At 31.4% G+C, this 23,757-nt stretch overlaps 1 protein-coding gene across 1 annotated transcript; it reads left to right on the plus strand.

Annotated features, from left to right (window-relative positions):
* Positions 1-7,452: 7,452 nt before the first annotated feature.
* Positions 7,453-19,260, plus strand: LOC108455058 (3-oxoacyl-[acyl-carrier-protein] synthase II, chloroplastic-like). Its single transcript, XM_053019325.1, has 13 exons — positions 7,453-7,624; positions 8,212-8,420; positions 9,150-9,353; positions 10,278-10,388; positions 11,038-11,133; positions 12,919-12,964; positions 13,919-13,998; positions 14,432-14,500; positions 15,407-15,491; positions 16,164-16,312; positions 16,679-16,759; positions 17,890-17,949; positions 18,741-19,260. Exons 1-13 carry the CDS (start codon positions 7,522-7,524, stop codon positions 18,861-18,863), a joined length of 1,416 nt encoding a protein of 471 aa, XP_052875285.1. The 5' UTR covers positions 7,453-7,521; the 3' UTR covers positions 18,864-19,260.
* Positions 19,261-23,757: the final 4,497 nt, after the last annotated feature.

Consider the following 23,757-nt stretch of genomic DNA (forward strand, 5'->3'; position numbering starts at 1 on the left):
GGCGTGTCTAGTATAGCCCCGAATGTGGCAGAATATTGGTTGGAGGCCACAGAACGGATTATGGACAACTTGGACTGCTCTGAGGAGATTGTAAGTGGGGTATCTGTACTAAGTCCTTTGGGTCACTCAGTTAGGGTAGACAAACTGTATAAGGATGTACCCTTAGAAACTCAAGGTAGGATTTTCCCTGGAGATCTGATGGAGTTATCGTTCGGAGAGTTTGATCTCATTTTGGGAATGGACTGGCTTGTTAAGCATAAGACGACCCTGGATTGTGCTGCTAAACGAATGATGTTAAGGACCACAAAGGATGAGGAGGTTATAGTGATAGGTGAGCGAAGGGATTATTTGTCCAATGTGGTGTCGGCTTTAAGAGCCAAAAAGTGGATTCGAAAAGGTTGTGAGGCCTATTTGGCATTTGTAAGTCAGTCAGAAGAGGAGGGACTGACAGTGGATAAGGTTAGGACCGTAAAGGAGTTCCAAGATATTTTTCCGGAGGAGCTTCCAAGATTGCCTCCGAACCGAGAAGTTGAGTTTGGAAAAAATTTGTTGCCTGGAATGGTGCCCGTGTCCATCGCACCGTATAGGATGGCATCGAAGGAGTTAGTGGAATTAAAGACTCAAATTCAAAAGTTGTTGGACAGGGGCTTCATTAGGCCAAGCGTGTCTCCATGGGGAGCACCGGTGCTATTTATGAAAAAGAAGGACGGTACGATGCAGATGTGCATTGATTATCGGTAGTTGAACAAACTGACGATTAAGAATAAGTATCCACTGCCAAGGATTGACGATCTGTTTGACCAACTTAGAGGAGCTTTTGTATTTTCCAAGATCAACCTTCGATCTGGATATCATCAGTTAAGGGTCAATAAGGCAGATATCCATAAGACAGCATTCAGGACTCGGTATGGTCATTACGAGTTTCTAGTTATGCCATTTGGACTGACAAACGCTCCTGTAGTATTTATGGATCTGATGAATCGTGTGTTCTAACCATGTTTGGATCAGTTCGTAGTCGTCTTTATTGACGATATCCTGGTATATTCTGAAACTGAAACGAAACATGATGAGCATCTCCGTATAGTGCTGTAAGTATTAAGGGAGAAGGAACTCTTTGCGAAGTTCAGCAAGTGTGAATTTTGGTTGAGGGAGGTAACCTTTTTAGGACATGTGGTCTCTGCTGAGAGGATTAAGGTGGACCCTCAGAAAATTGAAGCGATTTTGAAGTGGAAGCCGCCTAAGTCAATGTCAGAAATACGGAGTTTTCTAGGACTGGCAGGATACTACAGAAGGTTTGTGGAAGGTTTTTTTTTCTGTGATGGCAGCACCTCTAACAAAACACATAAGGAAGGGAGTATCGTTTGTATGGACTAAGAAACAGCAGGAAGCTTTTGAGAAGTTGAAGAAAGTTCTGACTGAAGCACTTATGTTAATTCAGCCGGAGTTTGGGAAGGATTTTCTTGTGTCTGATGGACGCATTACACATGATTTTGGGCTGCGTGTTAATGCAAGAGGGTAAGGTGGTTGCATATGCATCACGATAGCTTAAGCCTCGTGAGGGGAACTATCAGACTCATGATTTGGAGTTGGCAGCAGTGATATTTGCACTTAAGATTTGGAGACATTACTTGTACGGAGAAAGATGTATTATATACACTGACCATAAGAGTCTTAAGTATTTATTGACTCAGAAGGAGCTGAACCTTAGGCAAAGGAGATGGATTGAGTTGCTTAAGGATTATGACTGTTCGATCGAGTATCACCCAAGCAAGGCCAATGTGGTAGCCGATGCTCTAAGTCGTAGAGTCAGATGTCGATCCGAGAGCAATGTTTGCTCGTGCGAGTCAGTATGATGATGGAAGTTTGTTGGTGAGTTGCAAGTGAGGCCAACTTTGAGTGGATCGATTAAGGAAAACAGTTGAACGATGAGTCTTTGGTTGCTCGTTTTCAACAAGTTAAGGAAAGGGAAACTTCTAAGTTTGGGAGCCAGAAGAGACGATGTAACAGCAATACCCTCATCTGTTTGGATTAGGTAAATTTCGAGGACGAAATTTCTTTAAGGAGGGTAGAGTTGTAACGCCTCAATTTTTGGGAATTCTGTGAATGTTGGCATAGGTTTAATTATGTTAGTGGGCCTCTAGAAGGCCCAAGCCTAAGATAGAACCCGGTAATTTTAGTTAATTTTTGTTCCATAAGAAAAAGGGAGTGAAATTATGAAATAAGACCTATGTGAAAATGTTTGAAAATGCTATAGGCTAAATTGAAGTGGCCAAATAAATAGGAGTGCAAAATAGGAGGTTTTGCATGACAAACCTCCCATTTTACATGAAGTGGCCAGCCATCATGTTGTTGTAGACAAAATGTGCACTTGATATCCATAATTTATGGTACAAATTGATACAAATTGATAATAGGTTAGGTAAATGTTCCATGATAATGGGTTAGGTAAATGGTTCATGATAATGGGTTAGGTAAATGTTTCATGATAAGAATTTCATGTCTTTTGTATTAAAGAATTAAATGGATGAAATATGAAGTTTTATTAAAAGAAAAAGGGGTGAAAAGAACAAAGTTTTGTCCATCTTTGTTCATCATAGCCTAAAGTTAGAGAAGAGAAAGGAGAGGAGAAAGCTCTTGAATGTTCGGTCACTTGGGGAAGAAAATTGAAGGTAAGTTCATGGTAGTTTGCTTCTATCTTGATGTTCATGAGTTCTTCTTGATTCTATCTTAACTCTTGAAGCATATTTTGGTTTTTGGTTGTATTGTGAGCATTTGGTCATGAATTAAAATGAAGGAAATGGTTGTTGTTTCATGTTCTTTTGATGAAAAATGGAAGATAGGTGAAGTTGAGCCAAACAAATGAACATGCATGTGCCTTAGATGTTAAAGGGAAAAATCAGCTATCATGTTGTGCTTTAAAATGATGAAATAGAGATTATACTTAAGTAAAATCATAGATATGTGATGATTGATTGGTGATATACATGTTTAAATAACAAGCATGCAAGTTAGGTGTGAAAGAGTGATTTGGTAATAAATCTGCTTGGGACAGCAGCAGTAACGTGACTTTGGAAAATCACCATAAATTGTGGGAGATGAGTTAGAAGCTGCATAAATTATGTAATTAAAGCTTAATGAGTCTAGTTTCAAATGGAATAAACTAGAACATATTTTGAATTCTGTAGAATGATAAATTTGATTCGTAATGAAGAGTGGTTAGATTAGTCAAACAATGAAACATGGGAAATTTTGAGAAAAATCTGGTATTGATTGGCTAAACCAAAAATTCTGAAAATTTTATGGATAGAAGATATATGAGTCTATTTTCAGGAAAAATTAACGGAACTTGATTTGGAGTTTCTTAGCTCCAGTTATAAATAATTTAGTAACTGTTGCTCAAGAAGATAGTTTGCAGTGAAATTATGATTATGTGGTAAACATTGACAAAAATTTGTTAATGAGTTGCTTATTGATTTCTTATAAGCTTACTATGATCTGTAGGTGTGGTTGGCCGAATATTGTAAGGGGTTAATCGTAGTTTGTATTTGAATAGTTAGATTAACGTGTTAGTAATCCAATTGTAGGTGGTTCGTGTGTGGATCTCGTCAGCATATCGTCGCAAACAGGTGTGTAACTAACACCCTCTTTCTTAGTCTAGATCAGCAAAAGTCGAAAAGCCGAAATGCCGAAAACCGCTATTTTGTAGATTTTCGAGTATACGAATGCTCGTGAGGTAAATCAATTAATGTTTTTGGTAAGCTGCAATGTTTGGACTGCAAAGTGCATGATTTCTGTGCCCTCGATATTTTTGGGCTTAATGGGCCAAAATTGGAATGATGGGCCAATCGGGCCCAATTCGGTAAGAACCCTCGATGCGTGATTACATTAGTACGTGAAAAGTAAGAATATGCATGAAAACCCTAAAATAGATAAATTCTGAAATACCTTTAAAAGTGGAAAATTTACGTTTACCCCTAAGAGATAAATTACCGAAATACCCCTAGGGTTAAATTGACCTAAATGCATGTTTGATGTTGTTATTTCTTGCATGCCATGTTGTTATTATCGATGCATGGGATGGGATATTGACGGAGGAAATATCTGAAAGTGGCTTGTCCACGTCTTGGAGGCTTTGCCTCAATTCTATGATAAGCGAAAGCAAATTTGCAAGGCTGTGAAGTGTTAATTTGGGTGGGTTGAGCTATTCCCACATGGAGTGTATGGCTGGTACGGGTGGAGTGTAGTGGTTGGTGGGTTAAGTAGTCTCCCCAAATGGGCTTGCATATGTTATTGATGTTGCATGTATTTTGAAATGGGCCTATGGGTCATCTCATTATCTGAATAAGGGCTAAGGCCACATTTATTATAATCTGAAAAGGGCTCGCCCAATACCATCTATTACTGAATGGGCTTAGGCCCAATAGGCTTGAGTGACTTTGGCTTTGAATGGGTTTTCCTTACACACTGAGTTTCCCCAAACTCACCCTTTTTATTTTCATCCACGCAGAAATCCCCAACCATAGTGGGCTTGGAGTCGTGAGGAATTCGAGAGGCCACCGTTCGAAAGTTTGATTTTCTTCGGTGAACTGGACATCCTTTTATTTACGTTTGAAGTTTTGGGCTTTTAAATGTAATAAGGCCGCTTAATTATTTTTGATGGTTTTAATATGTATTACTAAGATAGGTAATACTTATTTTAAGCTGTTGAAATTGGATAGCTTTAGGCACGTTTTCAAAAACAACAATTGATTTCAAAATAACACGACAACAAGCAAAGCTTCCGTAATGAAAGTATTTTCCAAAATTAATCACTTTTCCTAAAATGACTTAATCAAATCGGTTTCCTAGAAATATCCATGACGTTAAGGTGTGGCAATGGCGGTATGCATGTCTAGGATTGGATCCGAAGGGAGCATGGTACTTAAGCAGTCCGATGGACTCACCACCTCTTTTCTGGTTTCTTACCTGGTGCACAGTTTCCATTCACTTTAACCTTTAATGAATTAATCTTTTGAACATCAAGTACGATTTTCTGGACTTAGAATGGAAATTTTTTTTACGTTTTGATGTGGCATGCGGATCCGCCATAACTTCAAATTTGGGTTTGGGGTGCTACAATATATATATATATATATATATATATATATATATATATATATATTCCTAGATACTATTATATGTATATGCATGTTTTATTACCATATTGTGTATATTATTACATTTATTTTATTCCTACTATATTTATTATTAATATTAATACATATATTCTATAGTTTTGTATACATTTTTATATATAGTATTATTTTCATATATCCTTATAGTTATTACTATACTTATTATTTTATTCTAATGTTATTATGTATTCATTTTAAAATATATATACATGTATTTATATAGTATTATCAATGTATATAATTTTCTTTATGTTATTAGTATTTATAATGTACTTTGTACATATTCATTATATATTATATAGGTATGCATTATGCATGTATTTTAGTGTTACTATGTACATACATCTTTCAAGATTTAAATTTTTTATACATCATGTATATATTGACTATATAAGTAGTATATATATATTTTGACTATTTCATGTATATATTTTGAATATTATGTATAGTATATTTCGACACTACTACTATTCACATATATATATTGGCGTGCATATTCTTAATACCGTTATTATTATTATATATATTCATTGTTTTCTCGTATTTGATACTATTATTACGTTTAATCTCGCATGCATTGTTATTTTTTTTTTTTTCATTATTGTCATATTCATTATTCGCTTCCATATATTTCTGGCTCTTTTATTTATTTTTATTTCACATCAATTTGCTTTGCATTATTTCGAAAATCTTATTCTTGTTTTTAATAAGTGAGGTAATGTATTGATTTAACATTAAACCGTAAGTTTCATCGCTATATTGGATGAATTTGTCGGCTTGTGTTAAAATGGTATATCCTTCTCAAAAACCGAAAACTAAAATTTCATGTCTTTTCAATTGGATCGCGACTAAATGTTACATTGAATTCGTATTTTTGAAAATCAAGACAACACATGTTTATGAGATACCAATTTTGGGCGTCATGAGGGTGCTAATACCTTCCTCGCGCGTAACCGACTCCCGAACCCTACTTTTTCTCTGGATTTTAAAGTAGACCTAAACTCGGCCTTCTTTTTGTTTTAAAAATAAAAGAATCTAATAGGTGTCCGATCACACCCTAAAAAAAATGATCGGTGGCGACTCCCTGTTTATTTTAAAATCAAATTTCAGTTTTCAAGTTTTCAATAGATTGCCACAAATAGCAACCAAGTAAAACTAAATTTTTACGTCGCTACATCCAAAACCCTTTAATGAACTTGCATCCTAAAAAAAGATGTTCCACTTTCTCTGGTTCTCTATTACACCAAGGACAACTCCTCTCTAAATTGCTAAAATGCAAACCTCTTCTACTCAAGAAATCTTTAGTAGGGAGTCTAACAATTGAGATCATCCAAAGAAAACTTCTCACTCTAGGAGGCACCTTCAACTTCCAAATCTTATCAAAATTAAAACTCAAGTCTTCCACTCCCTCCTCAATTAATAATTCCGATAATTTTTTTCACCGAGAACACCCCCTTATTATCATGGACCCAAATCAATCGATCCTCCACATCCGGCACCAACACCTTCTTGCAAAAAATTTCCTTTAATCGATTAAGCAAAACTAGCTCCCTATCCAATAATGGTCGAACAAAAAAATCCAACCAATTAACCTCCTTAAATCCATTTAGGAGCCAATAATCTTCCACCAATCCATACTTAATTTTTGCTAACCGAAATAGCCTTGGAAATTCCACTCTCAAAGGTCGGGTGTGATAGATTAACTATTATGTATATATAAATGTAGGTTAAAGTTATTGGGAGGTCATTGTATTATAAGGATTGAATCAAATTAGTCCCTCAGTATTAAATGGATAATTTTAGTCCTTATACTACTAAAAAGAATCAAATAAGTCCATATTATAACAGAGTTAATATTTACCGTATAAAAATGTATTGAATTTTTTTTCAATTGCGTTCTATTCCAAACCAAAAATTTCATTTACAAAACCATAAAAACTTTAAAAATATTAACTTTGCTAAACAATAAATAATATTTTTAAATAATAAATGTTAAATCTATTCCAAATTGATCTTATAATTTGATTATTTTAATACTACAAGGGTTAAATTGATCTATTTAATAATAGAAGGACTAATTTGATTAGATACCAATAATAGAGGGACCTCTTAGGTACATTCACCTATATATATTTTTATACATATAATGTGAACAGTTTTCTGCCCTATACGTAACGTTGCATGCATTTCGCATTTTTATTTTCGTTTGCTATAAACCCTAAATTCAAGTCTTAAATCCATTATTTCCACCTTTTTTTCAGGGTTATCAACTACTCTATTTGAGCTTCCTTTAATCTTTCTTTTATTAAAAAAAAAAAGATTAATTTTTCATCGATCGGTTTCTTCAATGGCCGCCGCTTCATCTCTGAGCTCTCTACTGGTTTCTTCCATGGCACTCACCTCTCCCATCTTTCAATCTCATTGCCTCAATAACACCACTTGCAAGAGAGGTATTGATATTATTTGTTTTCGTAAATTACTCGAAATTTTTTTTCTTTTAAATCCTATAATTTAGCTTGGTTTCGACAGAATTGAGCTCAAGCAAACCAAGCTATCGAAAGGTTGAATTTGAATATCTTAATGTTTGATTCGAGTAGTTTTAAGGGTACTTTAGTTTGATAACTTAACAATCCAGTGATTTGAATAAAATATTTCAAATGATTGTAACTTTTTAAAGTTAAGTGATTAAAATGTAAACTTTCGAAAAAAAATTTATTTGATACTTGAATTTGATCTTACGAGAATTGAACTAATTAATCTTTTATTAAATAAACAAATTTAATTGAGTTTAATTAAATAATTAAGTTTAGCCGATTGAATGTTAGCTCAATTGGCATGGATATTATTGTCAATACAAGAAGACGTGGGTTCGGGTACGTTAAAGCTCATTATCCTCCTATTTATAGGTTAAGGAGAGATTGTTTCTAATTATTATTTTAATTCAAACTTAAAATTAAAAATAAAACTCGATTTAATCCAACCCGATATGCATGTAATTTCAAAAGTTTCAATTCCTAACAGGTTTTTTTCCTTTTAGGTACAACAATGGCGGTTTCCTTACAGACTGCAAACAAACCAGTGACACACCAAGAAAAGCCGACAAACAAGCGGCGGCGTGTCGTTGTGACGGGGATTGGCCTTGTAACGGCGCTCGGTGAGGATCCGGACGTGTTCTACAACAATGTTCTTCAAGGCATTAGTGGCATAACAGAGATTGAAAAATTCGACACTTCTCAGCTTCCATCTGTAAGTTCTTAGCGATCAGAAATTGAATCATAACTTATCAATTTTCTTTAAATGTCTGAAAGTTTTGATCCAACATTAAACTCTTAGTTGATTTTTTTGGCTAATTGACAAAATTTGAGATTTATTCCCTAATAACATATGCCAAGGGTAGCATAATTAAATTAAATTTTTTATGATAATCAGAATGCAATTTTTCATTATAAGCTTAAAACTGTATAATTTTTAGAAAGACTACATCATAATTTTATTATTTTAGGGTCAAAATTGTAATTTTATCATGTATTAATATATAATTTTTTAAATTTTAAAGGGTTAAAATAAAATTTTCCATTTTAGAGGGTTAAACACACTGCATACCCTCTAGTGCAGCCCATGCGCCAAAGGCAAATAAGGACATTGGTCTAAGAAATGGTGAAGTTATAGTTTAATCCTTTTAAAATTTTATAAAATTATAAGTTAAAATAATAATAAAATTGCATTATTGGACCTTCCCAAAAGTTTATAATTCAAATTTATTTTTTAAGAACAGTTTTGGCTTCCCACATGTCACATATATATGATCTGTTAATAAACATATCAAATTGGAGTCAACAATTCGATTAGGATTTTTAAATTGAAAATGTAAAGATTTAATTTTTAACTTTTTAAATACAATGACTAAAACTCAATTTTTGTAAAAGTATAGGGATTAATGACATATTTTGATTATTTTATTTATTAAAAAAACAGAAAATTGGTGCTGAGCTTAAGTCATTCTCCCCGGAAGGTTTTGTTTCATCAAAGCTTGCAATGAGAGCTGATAACTTTATGCTTTACCTTATAACCGCCGGCAAAAAAGCCTTGGCCGACGGCGGGATTTCCGATGAAGTCAATGGACAGCTTGATAAAACTCGATGTGGGATTATTGTTGGCTCTGCAATGGGAGGTTTAAGGGTAAACACGATTCAATTCTTTTATATATGTATATATATACATATATACATATATATATATATATATATATATATATATATATTATTTTCATAGTTAGAATGGTCAAAGGGTTAAGCTATATTTTAAAATCGAAAAATCGTAAAATATTTGAAAGTGTTTGAAAAAAATATTAAGTTTGAAAATGGGTTATATTAAAATTTTATGTCTGTTTAAATAAGAGAATCCGACTTGATCTCTAATATTTAAAGTTTAAACAAGATAAATAATGTTATAATATATTATTTATAAATATGACTAATGTATATATTAGATTTAAAATTTTAATAAAGTAAGAATAAAATTATAAGATATTAAATAAAGTTAATATTTTTAAAAATGTGTATGGCCTAAAATGGATTAGGTTATAACCATTAATTTACAAATATTTTCTTAAAATTCAAAAATTTTGAGAACTCATATATCAGGTTGAGTCAAGTTAGGCTTGAACAAACATGAATGGTGATGATACCATACATATAAGCTTGACCTAAACTACAATTAGCTTGATCATAGATACCTTTATTTATAATTAAATTAATAAAATAAACTAAGATGATTTTATTATTAGATGGTAATCTAGGTAGAATCGAACTTACTCAAATTAAGAAAAAAAACTTAATCCAAAACTCGATCCACGGATAGCTCGACCCTTTGATAAATCTACTTCACCAAGATTAGTTGGTGCCAATAGTACTCGAAAACTAAAGATCAACAGTACAAATATAAAAAAAAAATTAAAACTATTGAATATATTCATATATATATATATATATATATATATATATATTACAAAACTTATATCCGACACTCATACTCAATTAAGAGTAAAGAATTTTTTCTTCTAATTCTCTCTAATTGTGAATTTTGTGGATATTTTTGAAACAGATTTTCTACGAATGGTTTGAAAATATGTTAATTCTTTCAAGGAGGCCAAATCCATTTAGTGTGCCTATGGCAGGAAACAACATGGGTTGCGCAGCACTAGCAATTGAATTGGTACCTACACCACTCATTCAAATCATAATAATAGTAATTGAAAATCGATTAAAAGTTTGAGGAAAAGAGTTGATTTTATTGGGAGAAGTATTTGAATGAATAATTAGTTGAGAGTTTATAAATTTTTTAATGGGTTGGTATTATTTGTCTCCCGACTTTGCTTAAGGCTCAAGTGCTTAAACAGATGACAAAGTTCAAAGAGTTTAAGGGTCTTATATGCTCTAGAAGGTAAATTTATTAGTATATTTATCCCACAATGCCCTATATGTTATAGGACATTGGTTTAAATCCCTCCAAGCGAAAATATGAGATTTTCTTGATGAGTGGTTCTCCTTCATAGGCACTTAGATAAGGTGCTTGCGTTTTATAAACTCGTTAGTTTCTTCATGTAACCTCTTTAGGCACTTGGGCTCTCTGTTGAGTCCAGAGACAAAACTCTCACCGAAAATAATACCAACCCATTGATGGGTCTCACAGTTTTTGACGAACAACATTTCACAAACTTTTTCTAATGGAGTTGGCCTTCTCTCAACAAATTTATTTTAATTTTTATTGAATTAAATATAATTAATATATAATTAGTTAACATCAGATCAAATTTTATTTTATTTTTATTTTTTTATATATTTTTAAAAAAATTAAATCACAGGGTTGGATGGGTCCAAACTACATAATTAACGCAGGTTGTGCAACAAGCAATCATTCTATACTTAGTGCAGCTGGTCACATTATTGATGGAATAACTGTGAGTCACTCATTTCTATATCTTAATTTATGGATGTTAAAGGGGTTTATGAGTCCGGTCAGGTTTACGATGAATCTATATATGATATGATTATCGAATTTTAAAAAGTGTTACGTTTAATTTATATATGGTATTAACACAATATTATTCACTAAACTGGACTTGATCTTGATTATAGGTTTTAAATATGATCTAAACTTATTAATATTTGTTAATTATTAATCCAAAATTGTTCAAGCTTAATCTTTTAAAAGTCCAACTTGTTTTATTTAACTATATACAAATTAACACATTTTAAATATTTATATTATATTAATAAGTATTTAATTTTAGATGATATAAATTGCATAATATGTAAAATAATAATAATAATATACTATACAATTAAAAACAAAATAAGCTAAATCTAGACCTTGAATATTAGAACCCTAGCTTGATTCATCTTTTAAATTGACTTAAAAATATTATATATATTAATATAGCTTTAAGGGTTAACAAAGTTTTAGTACTTGGAAAAAATCAATGAAGAAAAATACTTTTGATTATGCTTTCAAACATTAAAAATACATTGATTTAGTTTTTTTTGCCAATAATTTTGGTTTTTATTATTACAGTGTTGATGTGTTCATTAATAATTGTTGAGTTAATCGTTGTGATGATAATGTGATGGCTCGTGTCAGTAAAATTAGGAAAATATACAAATTATTTTAACAAATTTAAAGAGTTGAGATTAAATTATATATTTTTATAAGAATTAAAATTTAATTTTGTCTTGTCTTATATTTTATGGTTTTAAAAGACTCAATTATAATTCTCGTATTTTTAAAAGATCAAATTATATTTTATCATATATTAACTTAAAATTTTATATTTTTAAAGAGAAAATCACCTCCTCCCTTCGCGACTAACAGGTCGTTGAGAAAATCACTCTCAAATATCCCAAAACCTATAATAATAATAAAAAGATTTACCTGTTGTGAAATGAAAGAAAAGTAAGAAACACCGTTTCTCTTTTTAAATATTTTATAATGTTTTATAACTTAACGAACTATGTTGAAAATGAATATGGACAAAGTAATGTCTGGGTTCAAATGTACTTAGATTTCTATTTATTCAAATTCATTTTAAACTTGAAATTTTAATGATTTTTTCATTTTTGATAACATGAAATAACGCTAACATCACAACGGTAGACTCAACAGTCATTAATAGTCATGTTAGTACAATAATAGTCAACAACAAAAATTAATCAAAGAGCTGAATTGATTGATTTTTGAAAAACACAAAAACTTTTTTAACTCTTAAACCTATTTAAATTAATATTTATAATTAAATTTTAAATAAATATTTATTAATTATTAAATAGTAATTTAGACGGATTCAGTTTTCTAAACTTCTCTTTTGTTTTATATGTACTTATTTATTATATTTGACGTAGGGGAAGTTAGAAAAATTCTTTTAGGAGGTTAAAATTAAAATTTTATTATTTTAATAGATTATTTTATAATTTTTAAAAATTAAATTAATTTTTTATCATTTTCAGAAAGGATAAAATATAATTTTATTTTTATAATTTAAAATTTAAATTTTTTAAAGAATTTAAATGAAAAAATATCATTTTAGGGTGGCCAAAGGCACTATCAGCACTGCTAGCTACATCCTTGACCCAATATATTTAAACATAAGTACAAAAATTAATATTTAAATATATGAAAATCATTTAAAATTGGACCTATTTATGTTTGATCAAGTATCTGTATCCAATACTATAAGATGATTTTGCAGGACATGATGCTTTGTGGTGGTTCCGATGCCGGAGTTCATCCAATAGGTATACTTATATATACCTTATGTTAGACTGGGGAAGCCAAAAATCCATTTTAGGGGTAAATTTTAAATTATGAATTTTTGAAGGAATAAAATATAATTTTACTATTACATTAATTTATAATTTTATTTTAAAATTTTAAGACTTAAAATAATTTTATCATTTTAGAGAGTTAATGTCTACTGCCAGTTCTACTTAAGCATGAATGGATATAGGTACATATATGAATACGAGTGTTTTTAGTTTTATTTTCAAGTCTTTTTATGCCTTGACTTCCTCTAAAATGATAAGTTTACAGTTTATTCTCTCTAAAACTTTCAAATTATAAACTAATATAACAAAAATTATGTTTTTACTCTTAAAATTTAATTTTAATCTAAAAATTCCTGGTTTCATCCATGTCCTAATACTTAAATCTATTTCAAACATAAATATCATATACAAATACTTAGAAATAAAACTGAAAAATCAGATTAAGGTAAAAGTACAATAGAAGTCCTTATACTAGAAGTCAAATTGTATTTTGCCCTATTTACTCAAAAATTAGACAAATTAGTCTTTGTATATTAGATCAAAGCTAATTGATTCTTTCTGTTAAAAATTTCATCAATTTGTACGATTAAAAACCAGCGTGAATAATGAAAAAACTAAACAGTGACATGTGGCATGTCATAATACCTCATGCCGACATATAAAGACCAATTTTTAATAGTAGAATTGAATAGAATTTTTAACAGAAAGACCAAATTTGCTCTTTAATCTAATGTACAATAACTAATTTATCCAATTTTTTGAGTAGAAGAGATAAAATGCAATCCAACTCTTACTACAGGAATTTTTATAGTACTTTTACTATCTTATTAAGATAATATATATACACATGATTTCTTTTAGATCATGAACTTACCTTCATTTTTTTTTTATTTTTTATTTTTTTTTTATTTTTTATAAATGAAGGTTTGGCAGGTTTCGCGTCATGCAAAGCTTTGTCTAAGAGGGACTGTGACCCGACCAAAGCTTCATGTCCTTGGGACACTGTAATACCCTACAACTTCAAGCTCTTTTCAATGACGGCCTCTTACATAATTTTTGGTCTAATTATGAATTATAATCATTCTAATTTAAGAAAATAGAGATTATTTCCTCTATTTTAAATTTGTAGGAATTTTATCCTCATTCTTTACCAAAACTGAGAAATTAATCCAATTTTAATAATAATAATAAAGTAAACATAAAGCTGTTTATTTTTTTTATGTATTATTGAATTGCTGATTTTCAGGTCAACTATTTAACAAGAAGGTTTATTTGTGTTATCAAATTGGATTAATTTCTCAATTTCATAAAGTACGAGGATCAAATTTTGATTAATCAAAGTATGGGGACTAATATCTCAATATTTGTAAGGTAGAGAGATGAAATTTGGAATTAAACCAAATCACCATTTTCCTTTCTTTTGTTTTTTAAAATTAGAATCGTGATGGAATTGTCCTTGGAGATGGAGCTGGTGTTTTGCTCTTGGAAGAATTAGAACATGCCAAGGTACATTTCTCTTATTATAGTTGTAAATATTTTTTAAGGATTTGGTATAATTTTTTTTCTTAATTTTGATTATAGATTTATTTTATATGAAATGCACATTCAGATATGGCTATAGGGGTTTGGTTATCTAAATATGTGGAGGGTTTTTGTTTTTTTCGAGAGAAACCTTTGAAGTGTTGTTTGTTTGGAATCAATAGACTCATCAACGGGTCAGTATTGTCCTCGATCTTGTCTCTCAACTTTGTAAAAGCCCAATACATGAGCCTGCTTGAAGAGATGATAGATTCAACAGAGTGAGATCTCCTTGTCGAGACGGACCGTACGTGGTGCTCGACTACCTAACAAGGAAATGTGAGCATTTAAGGGCAATATGCACGGTCTCAAGCCTACCCTACAACATAAAGGGCAATTACACAGGGTTACAAATGCTCACATATCATTGTTAGGTAGCTATGCATCACGTACGGTCTGTCCCAACAAGGTCATCCCACTCTGTTGAATTCACCATCTCTTCAAGTAGTCTCATACACTTGGGCTTTCTGTTAGTCGAGAAGCAAAACCTTGGTTGATGGCAATATTGACCCATTGATGAGTCCACTGACTCTTAGTAGACGATACTTTGAAGATTTATTTCGAAAGAGTCAATCCCCTTCAATAAAATAAATTTGTACTATTCAATTATGATGATTTGGTATCTAAAGAGAAAAAAATTTATAATTGAACTATGTTACACAAGCTTTTCCATTTTTTTCTTAAAATATTCGAACTTAACATTAGAATTTAATACATATTTAGACATGAATACTAGATATAATTCTCTAAATATATGAAGAAAAAAAAAAGCATATTCGTATCCAACACAACTTCCTTCCTTTTCATTATTGTCTTGTGTGTTAATAATGGCAGCGAAGAGGTGCAAGAATTTATGCCGAGTTTTTGGGTGGAAGCTCTAGTGCCGATGCGTATCACTTGACTCGACCGCATCCCGACGGTAAATAAATCTTCTCTTGCCTTAGTAGTAAGAATGACAAAATAATCTGAATTTATCAAATTCTAACTGAACTTCACCCATTATTTTTAAAAAAATCGAGTTCAGTATAAATTTTTTAGCTTCGGGCATTTGAAAATATTTACCAAAGAATTATGTAATATATAGGCGGGAGTAGGTTAGAGTCGAGGAGCTTTTCTCAAATAAAATTAAATGGATTAAATCCACAACTTTCATAAAGTATAGGAACTAATAACAAAATTTAAACTAGAAATTTTAAATAAAATCAAGTTCGAGGAAGGGATTGAAATCATAAAAGGTAGGGCTAGCAAAAAACCCATCCTACCCTACCTCGTTACTATATCTTAATTAATAGTGTAGTAGAATCGATCTTGATCGAAATTCATTTTTTAAAAATTAAGCTAAAATTTGAGACAAAATTATTCTGTTCAAGTCACTCCATTAGGTCTGATTAAACTCATTTGCTTAGTAAAAAGACTCGATTAACATGCTTAAATTTAAATTAGTTCAGTTTGAACCGAGATTCTTTAATATTAATTAAAAAATACTCGTTTAAGCTCTAAACTATTCGAGAGAAGCGTTAAGATATTTTAATTCAACTATTTTGATTACTCGAACTGCTCAAACTTAACAATAACCGAACTGAATTTACAGGTATAGTTCGTTGTATAGAGAAAGCATTGGCTAAAGCAGGAGTTGCTAGAGAAGATGTAAACTACATAAATGCACATGCTCCTTCTACACAAGTTGGGGATTTGATTGAATTTGCAGCCTTGGTCCATTGTTTCGGCAACAATATGGAGGTAAGCAAATCATTAATAAATTTAAAAAATAAAAATTCAAAATTGAATTTAAATTCAAGATTCAATGATAATTACATATTTAAGTTTGAGCCTAGAAGCATTTAAGGGTTGAGATGTTTATCTATGATCAAGTTTTGTATAATATTTGAGAGCATTTGAATAAAAGAGTTTATTTTAAAAAATATTGATTTTTTATTTCGACATTTGAGAAGAGAGTTTTGCCCGATTTATTTTTTAATTATATAATATATTTTATTTAATTTATATCAAATAAAGAATAATTATATCATATTATAATGTAAATATTAAAAAATATATTTGTATTTGAAATTTAATAACTAAACTTTAATTTGTATTTTGTTTCAGTTGAGAATTAACTCAACAAAGTCCATGACTGGTCACCTAGCAGGGGCAACAGGTGCTGTGGATGCAATTGCTACAATTAAGGTAATCAAATTAGGGGGATTTGGGTTTTTTTCTATGAACCGAATCGGGTTGCGATTTGGATTTTTTGAAAAAAATATTCATTTAAGTTTAATTCGGAAACATGATTTTATTATTTTAAAAAATAAATTTTTAAAATTTAAAATTGCATCAAATATCTTCGTAATCTCTAAAACATTCTAATTAAATTCTCAAACCTACTTATCGTTTTCAATTGGGTTCTCCCACTAGTCTTGTTGTAATATTTTAAGTTAATTGCAAACTAGGATTTGAGTTGTTTAGAAATATTTATCAGGCCAAACGTGTTTATAGAAAGAACTACGTTAGATTCGAACTGGTATTTAATGTCAAAGTTAATAGTTGAACTGATGAAAAAGATTTAATTGTAACGACAATTTAATTTAAGGATTTAATTAGAACACTTTAAACATTAAAAATAATTTAGACTTTGACTCAGGATATCCGTTCATATAACCCTAATTAAATTTAAATAAAAAATATTATTGTTATTAGGACTAGTTGAAAATCTAAATCATTTTAAGTTCACCTCAAACAAACAGAAGACCCAACCCTTAAACAATTTTATTTTACAATTAGAGGTGCGCATGGAATGAATGGAACAAGCCTGCGACATAATTCTAGAAAAAAAAATCTAAGTTTAGCCTTGAGCCAACTCAACTCAACCCATTCAAATAGTCCATTTTACCATTTAAAAAATAATAAAATATTGAAAAATAGAATTTTATAATTTAATTTGACCATTTGCCTGAAGTAAAACAAAAAAGAAATCCTCACTGAAGTTCGATTTGAGCCAAGTCGGGCTACTAGGTCAGGCGGTCACTCAATCCATGAACAAGTTAGTTTATAGCAATGTTATTTAAATTAGGTTAGACTTGGAATTGGCCGGGGTACTGGTCCAAAGAAAGGCTTTAGATCGGTTGAGTCAGTTCAAATGAACTAAAAAACCAGTTGAACTGACAGTTGAATCAAATTTTATTTTTTATTTTTAATGATTTATTTAATTGAACTGATTGAATTAACTAATTGATGACTTGACTGATTTGACTACTAATCCGATTATGAAAAACTTGTATTATAGTTTTAAACTTGAGTTTTTCTCTCGTTAAATGTAGGCAATACAAACTGGGTGGGTACATCCAAATATCAATCTTGATAATCCTGACAAGGCTGTGGTATGAACTGTTGGGAATATTTCTTTTGAGTAAATTATACTAGTAGTCACTCAATTATTAGTAAATTTCTTTTTTGGTTACACAATTATGAAAAGTTATAAAATCGTCATCCAACTATTTAATTTTACCTTTTTTTAATCACCAGGTAGCTAACGGTGATAACTTTTAAAATTGGCATAATAGCAACTTTAGCTTTCAACATTTATGAATTATTTCAATTTAGTATTGATTCTAAAAAAAAATAACCCTCAACATTTACACATTGTGTAATTTGGTCTCTTGTTTTTTGCAGTTTTGCTTTTCTTTATGATTAAGGGTTAATTTTAAAAGAATGAGAAATGATGAAAATTATGATCTTGGAATTTTATTATATTTTCAATCAAGTTTCGCTAATAAAATTTCTTTTTTCTTTTATTTAGCTTTTTAGGTGAAAGGGTTATAAAGAAAAGCAAAACTATAAAAAAGACCAAATTACTCAATGCCTAAATGTTAAAGGTCAGATTTTTTAGAATCAAGACTAAACTGACATAATATATAAATATTGAGGGTTAAAGTTGCCAGTAAGTGACCAAAAAAGACAAAATTGAATAGATGGGTGCCATTGTTGTTATTTTTCATAGTCGAATTACAAAAAAATAAATTTACTAATAATTGGGTAACTACTAACATAGTTTACCCTCTCTCTTTTTTTTTTTTTCCAATTTTGATGATTACCCTCATCAAATTTTCGATTTAATCAAATGAACCGATCAATTTAGCTAATTTATTTAATTTAAAAATATATTTTTCAGGACATGAATCTACTTGTTGGCTCAAAGAAGGAAAGGTTAAACATTAAGGTAGCATTGTCAAACTCCTTCACATTGGGTGGGCAAAATTCATCCATCTTATTTGCACCTTTACAAAGTGAATAAAAGTAACCTTTCCTCACAATAATCCATAAGAATTTGCAAATTTAGATCAATTAATTCTTCTCGAACAATACTTATTCTGATATATATATATACATATATTTCTCCACTTCGAAATGAATCGAAATCTTTGTAATTAGAAAGATCAATAGGATATTACAATTTCGAGATTGAATCTTATATTCGAATGAAACTTATAATATTAAGCAAGTTTAACAAATACAACTAGTTTACTTATGTTAGATAAGCCTTTATACTTTTTACTATACTTAATTAAGCCCAAAAGATTGATTTTTTTATTTAAATTAGTGTTGTAGGCCAATTTTGGCCCGTTTACAAAATACCCAGGCCCATTAAACCATTTAACCCATCCTCAAACCCAAAACCTAAAATTAACCTAGCCCAACATCCAAGCCCAATTCCAAAACCCTAGACTCCCACTTGCCTCTTCCCACTCTCCCATGCCATTCTCGCCACCAACACCATTCCCACTCTCCCATGCCTGCTCGCCACCAAGACCACTCCCACTCTCCCATCTTTGTCTGCCTGCCAACACCATCACACGCCCATTGTCCATGCCCATGCCCCGCAAACAAGCAAAAAATGAAGCAAGAATAGAGAATAATAATAAAGTATGTAAAAATTAGGCTATATAAAGCCACCCAAACAACAAAAAAGGGAAAGGGATAAAAAGTTTGTATCAAGAACACAAAAAAAGGAAAGCTCGGAAGGTGAACTTCAATTTTTCTCTGTTATCTCAATCTTTCATTTATCTTTGCTTTGTTTTATTTTTTTCTTTAACTTACTTTAAAACGAAAAAGAATCAAGGAAGAAAAGAGTATTACGGATCTACCCGTGGCGCTCCCCTTTCATTCTAAGACGGTGAATCGCCGGTGATAATGGGTGTTGAAACCTTAATCAAGAAAGGAGGAGAGATAAAAGAGGGAAGCAAAAAAAATCCAACAAAAATTCCAGCACCAAAAAAAATTTCGAGAAAAAATTTCCAGCAAAAAAACCAAAAAAAACAATAGAACGACCCAAAACAAATTCAAATTAGAGATTGAAGAAACAAAAATCTAAGGTGATTTTTTTATACTTTATTTTAATCCGATTTTAAGTTTTTAACCTATATATATTAAAACATAAAATATAAATAAAATAAAATAAAAACAAAAAAAGAAGATTTTTTTTTTACCTTTCAAAGAACAGTATACGGTGGTTGGCCGGCGCCGACGAGCCTCCGGTGACCGGTCGCCCCGACCGGATTTCCCTTTCCCCTCCCTTCTCTCTCCCTTCTCTCTTCCCTCTCTCTTCTTTTTTTTTTCTTTCCCTCCTCCAAATGATTTTTTGGGTTATTTTTGGCCTTATATAGCCCTCCAAAGCAGCGTCATTTTGGGGTTGTCATTTAACCCCAAAACGACGTCGTTTTGACTTGGACCGTTCGACCGACCCGACCCGCCTAGGATCCGCGTGTTTTTTAAAGGAAGGAAAAATTGCGCTTTTAGCCCTTCCGCTTTTATTACTTTACAATTAAGTCATTTTTGTTTTTAATTTGGCCCCGAATTTGTCGCGATTTTCAATTTAGTCCACAATGATGTCTGCATTTTATGGGAAGGAATATTTACTGTTTTGGTCCCCTGATGTTTCGCGTGTGTTTAATATAGTCCTTTCCTTTTATTTTTATTTCAATTTTGCCCCAAATATTTTGTTTTTAGCTCAACTTAATCCTTTTAGTTATTTTACTATTTAAATCAATTATTTTAGTATTATTATTATATTTTATTCACTTATGTAGTGTGTTAATATTTTTATCATTTCTAATATGTATATATATATATATTATGTGTATTATATATATATATATATTATGTATATATGCCATTAGTTATATATTTCTTATGTATATATTCTTAAATACTATTATATACATATATATATATATATGTATATTTTAAATTCCATATTGTGTATATATTATTATTACAAATTATTACTATTGCTAGTATTATTATAACTATTATTATATTAGTGTATATTTTATATACATATGTATATATATATATATATATATATATATATTTTGCACATATCATTATTTTATATTATTGTTGTAAATTTTTATGTATATATTTTTATGTACGTTTCCCAATATTTTCTTTTATTGTAGATATTATTATTATTATTACATACTTTTATTATATATATATACATATATATGTATTTTATGTACATATTATTATTTTATATTATTATTACCAAATATATCATTTTTCCTATTTTATTATTAGTACATGACTTGTTTCTATTTTGTAAATATCATTATTATTGTTATTTTAATATTCTAGTATTCCATGTTAATATTTTTCATTAATGATATCATTTTTTTTTGCGTTCTTTATCTATTTTTAATTTCTCACTTTAGGAATATTTTTCTCATGTTTTAATTAATTTCAAAAATAAGGCGATGTACCGATTTAATATTAAGCTATCGATTTCATCGCTATGTTGGGTGAAATTCGTCGGCTTGTGAAACGGGACACCCTTTCTAAAAAAAAAATCGAAAACTAAAAATTCCTATTTTTCAATCGGATCACGATTAAATATTATATTGAACTCGTATTTTTGAAAATCAAGTCAATACATGTTTATGAGATACCAATTTTGGGCGTCGTGAGGGTGCTAATACCTTCCTCACAGAATCGACTCGAACCCCAATTTTTCTCTCGAACTTTCACGTAGACCTAAATTTGGCCTTCTTTTTGTTTTAAAATAATTTTATTAGGTGTCCGATCACACCTATAAAAAGGATCGGTGGCGACTCCCTTTGTTAATAAAATCGGAAGTTGGTTTTCAAATGTTTAATAAATCACCATATTAGCGACCAAGCGTAAAATTTTTTTTCGTCGCAACAGCTGGCGACTCCACTGGGGACGCGTTTTTGAGAGTCTAGTCGAGTTAAGCATGTGTTGTTAAAATTTTCAAATCTCCTTGTTCAAAGTAAATATTTGGTCGTGATCCGAAAATCTCGTTTTCAAAATTCCTGCATTTGTATCTCTTCTAACTTGCTTATTTGTTTGTTTTTCAGTTTTCAACTTTTATGGTTTTGGTTTAGTTCCTTTAAGTAAAACACAAAGGTTTATGAGTTTTTCTCCCACACACCGTGCACTTGCATTTTGCATAACATAAAGCTCTCTACCCGGGCTCTGTCCCTTTAAGTGAAAGTAAACGCTATGCCTTCGTGAGTTAACTCGTCCCTCCGCACAGGCTAGTGAATACTTTCGGGTTACATATGACTTATGCTTTCGTGAGTTAACTTGTCCCTCCGCATAAGCATAAGTAAATGTAATCCTCGAATTGAACTCGTGAGCTGTGATGGGTTATGACCGAGGCTTCGTGCTAATCTTAGTAGATGATAGTACGAGCAATTCGAGTACTGTCTAGAACCGAGACGCATATAATGAACCATACGAGCTATCCAATTAGAGCCATGACGAACCTCTGTCCGCTTATAGTCACCAAAATAAGTACACGGGAAAATGCCTTTTACCTTTCAAGAGAATTGGATTGGGTAGTTTAATTTGTTTTTCAAATTATAATTGTTGTGTTTACTAACCGAATTTGTTTGTTTTTATTTTTTATTTTCATCATGCATCGTAGGCATCATATTAGGAAGGTGTTGATTAAAGGTTGGTTGCCAAAAAAACGGGTTTCTGATGGAGGAGTCAATTACACAAATGATCGAGAAGAATGTCGTGGTTCGGGACTGGTCTCTAAAAACTCAGAGGGACAAGGGGGATAGTCTTGTGGAAAGGTGTGCTGCCAATTTGCCCGAACAAATAAGCGTGAATGTTTGCCAAAATAACCTCAAGATTTGGTTCAAATTTGGAATCGATGGGATTCGGACATTAGAGACATTTTCACCGAGAGGTATGGAGATATAGCTCACTGATCACCATCCGTGTAGATGAACAGTTGATTCAAGCCATGGTTCGGTTCGGGACCCGACTTATCGTGTTTCACCTTCAATCAAGAAGACATGACTCAACTATAGAAGAGTATCTTGCTTTACTCGCATCGACAATGTACAATTCGGCAAAATATATGTGAAGGAGCCTAAGCCAATGACCTTTAAGAAAAAGTTAGTGAGACCGCAGACATGACCGATGCATGGGCTGAAAGACGGATAAAGAAGAAGAACGAAACCATTTGCATTCCATGGTCCTCCTACGAGATTTGACTCGAACCATCGACATCTTGAAAAGGGTAAATCTATTCGCTTTGGCCATTTATGGTTTGGTTATTTTCCCAAAGGTTCTCGGACATCTCGAAGTGGCAGTAGTTGATTTCTTCGAAAGGTTAAAACAAGGAGTCAACCCTGTCCCAACCATCCTAGCAGAAACCTTCAGGTCCCCGAGTAGTTGTCGAAGAAAAAGGGAGGGACGATTTATCGGATCTGCTGATTGCTCAATGTTTGATTTTGAGTCACTTACGGAAGGTAGAGCGCACTCTATTCCATATGTTTTCTAAAACATTCTCCCCGCTAGAAGCTTTCCTCAAGAAAGAATGGCCGAAGGAAGTCACCGAGCAACATTGGGTATCAGTTTTTCAGAATCTTCGCGCCGAGGATATAACATGGAGAGCACCACGGATTCGTCCTTGATTCGCTATACAAATGTGGAAGCCAAGATTGGGTACCTTTACTTGGGTTATGGGGAGGAGTTGGATATGCTCCGCTATTGGTCCAAAGGCAATTTTCTTCACGACAATTCCTCCCCATAGCTGGAGGATTAGCACGATTCGAGTTAAGCTTCATGGGTGAAGGATATATGAAGAGAGTCCGAGACACCGCAAAGTCTTGAAAGGAAATTCATTTCATGGAATTAGCTTTGTATGCTGA

The sequence above is a fragment of the Gossypium arboreum genome, chromosome 9, assembly GCF_025698485.1.
Source record: "Gossypium arboreum isolate Shixiya-1 chromosome 9, ASM2569848v2, whole genome shotgun sequence".
Taxonomy (NCBI): Eukaryota; Viridiplantae; Streptophyta; class Magnoliopsida; order Malvales; family Malvaceae; genus Gossypium; species Gossypium arboreum.

Coding starts and splice junctions, on each gene's coding strand:
- LOC108455058 (XM_053019325.1), top strand. CDS start 7,522: ATGGCCGCCGCTTCATCTCTGAGCTCTCTACTGGTTTCTTCCATGGCA. Junction 8,421..9,149: donor ACACTTCTCAGCTTCCATCT/GTAAGTTCTTAG, acceptor TTAAAAAAACAG/AAAATTGGTGCTGAGCTTAA. Junction 10,389..11,037: donor CAGCACTAGCAATTGAATTG/GTACCTACACCA, acceptor ATTAAATCACAG/GGTTGGATGGGTCCAAACTA.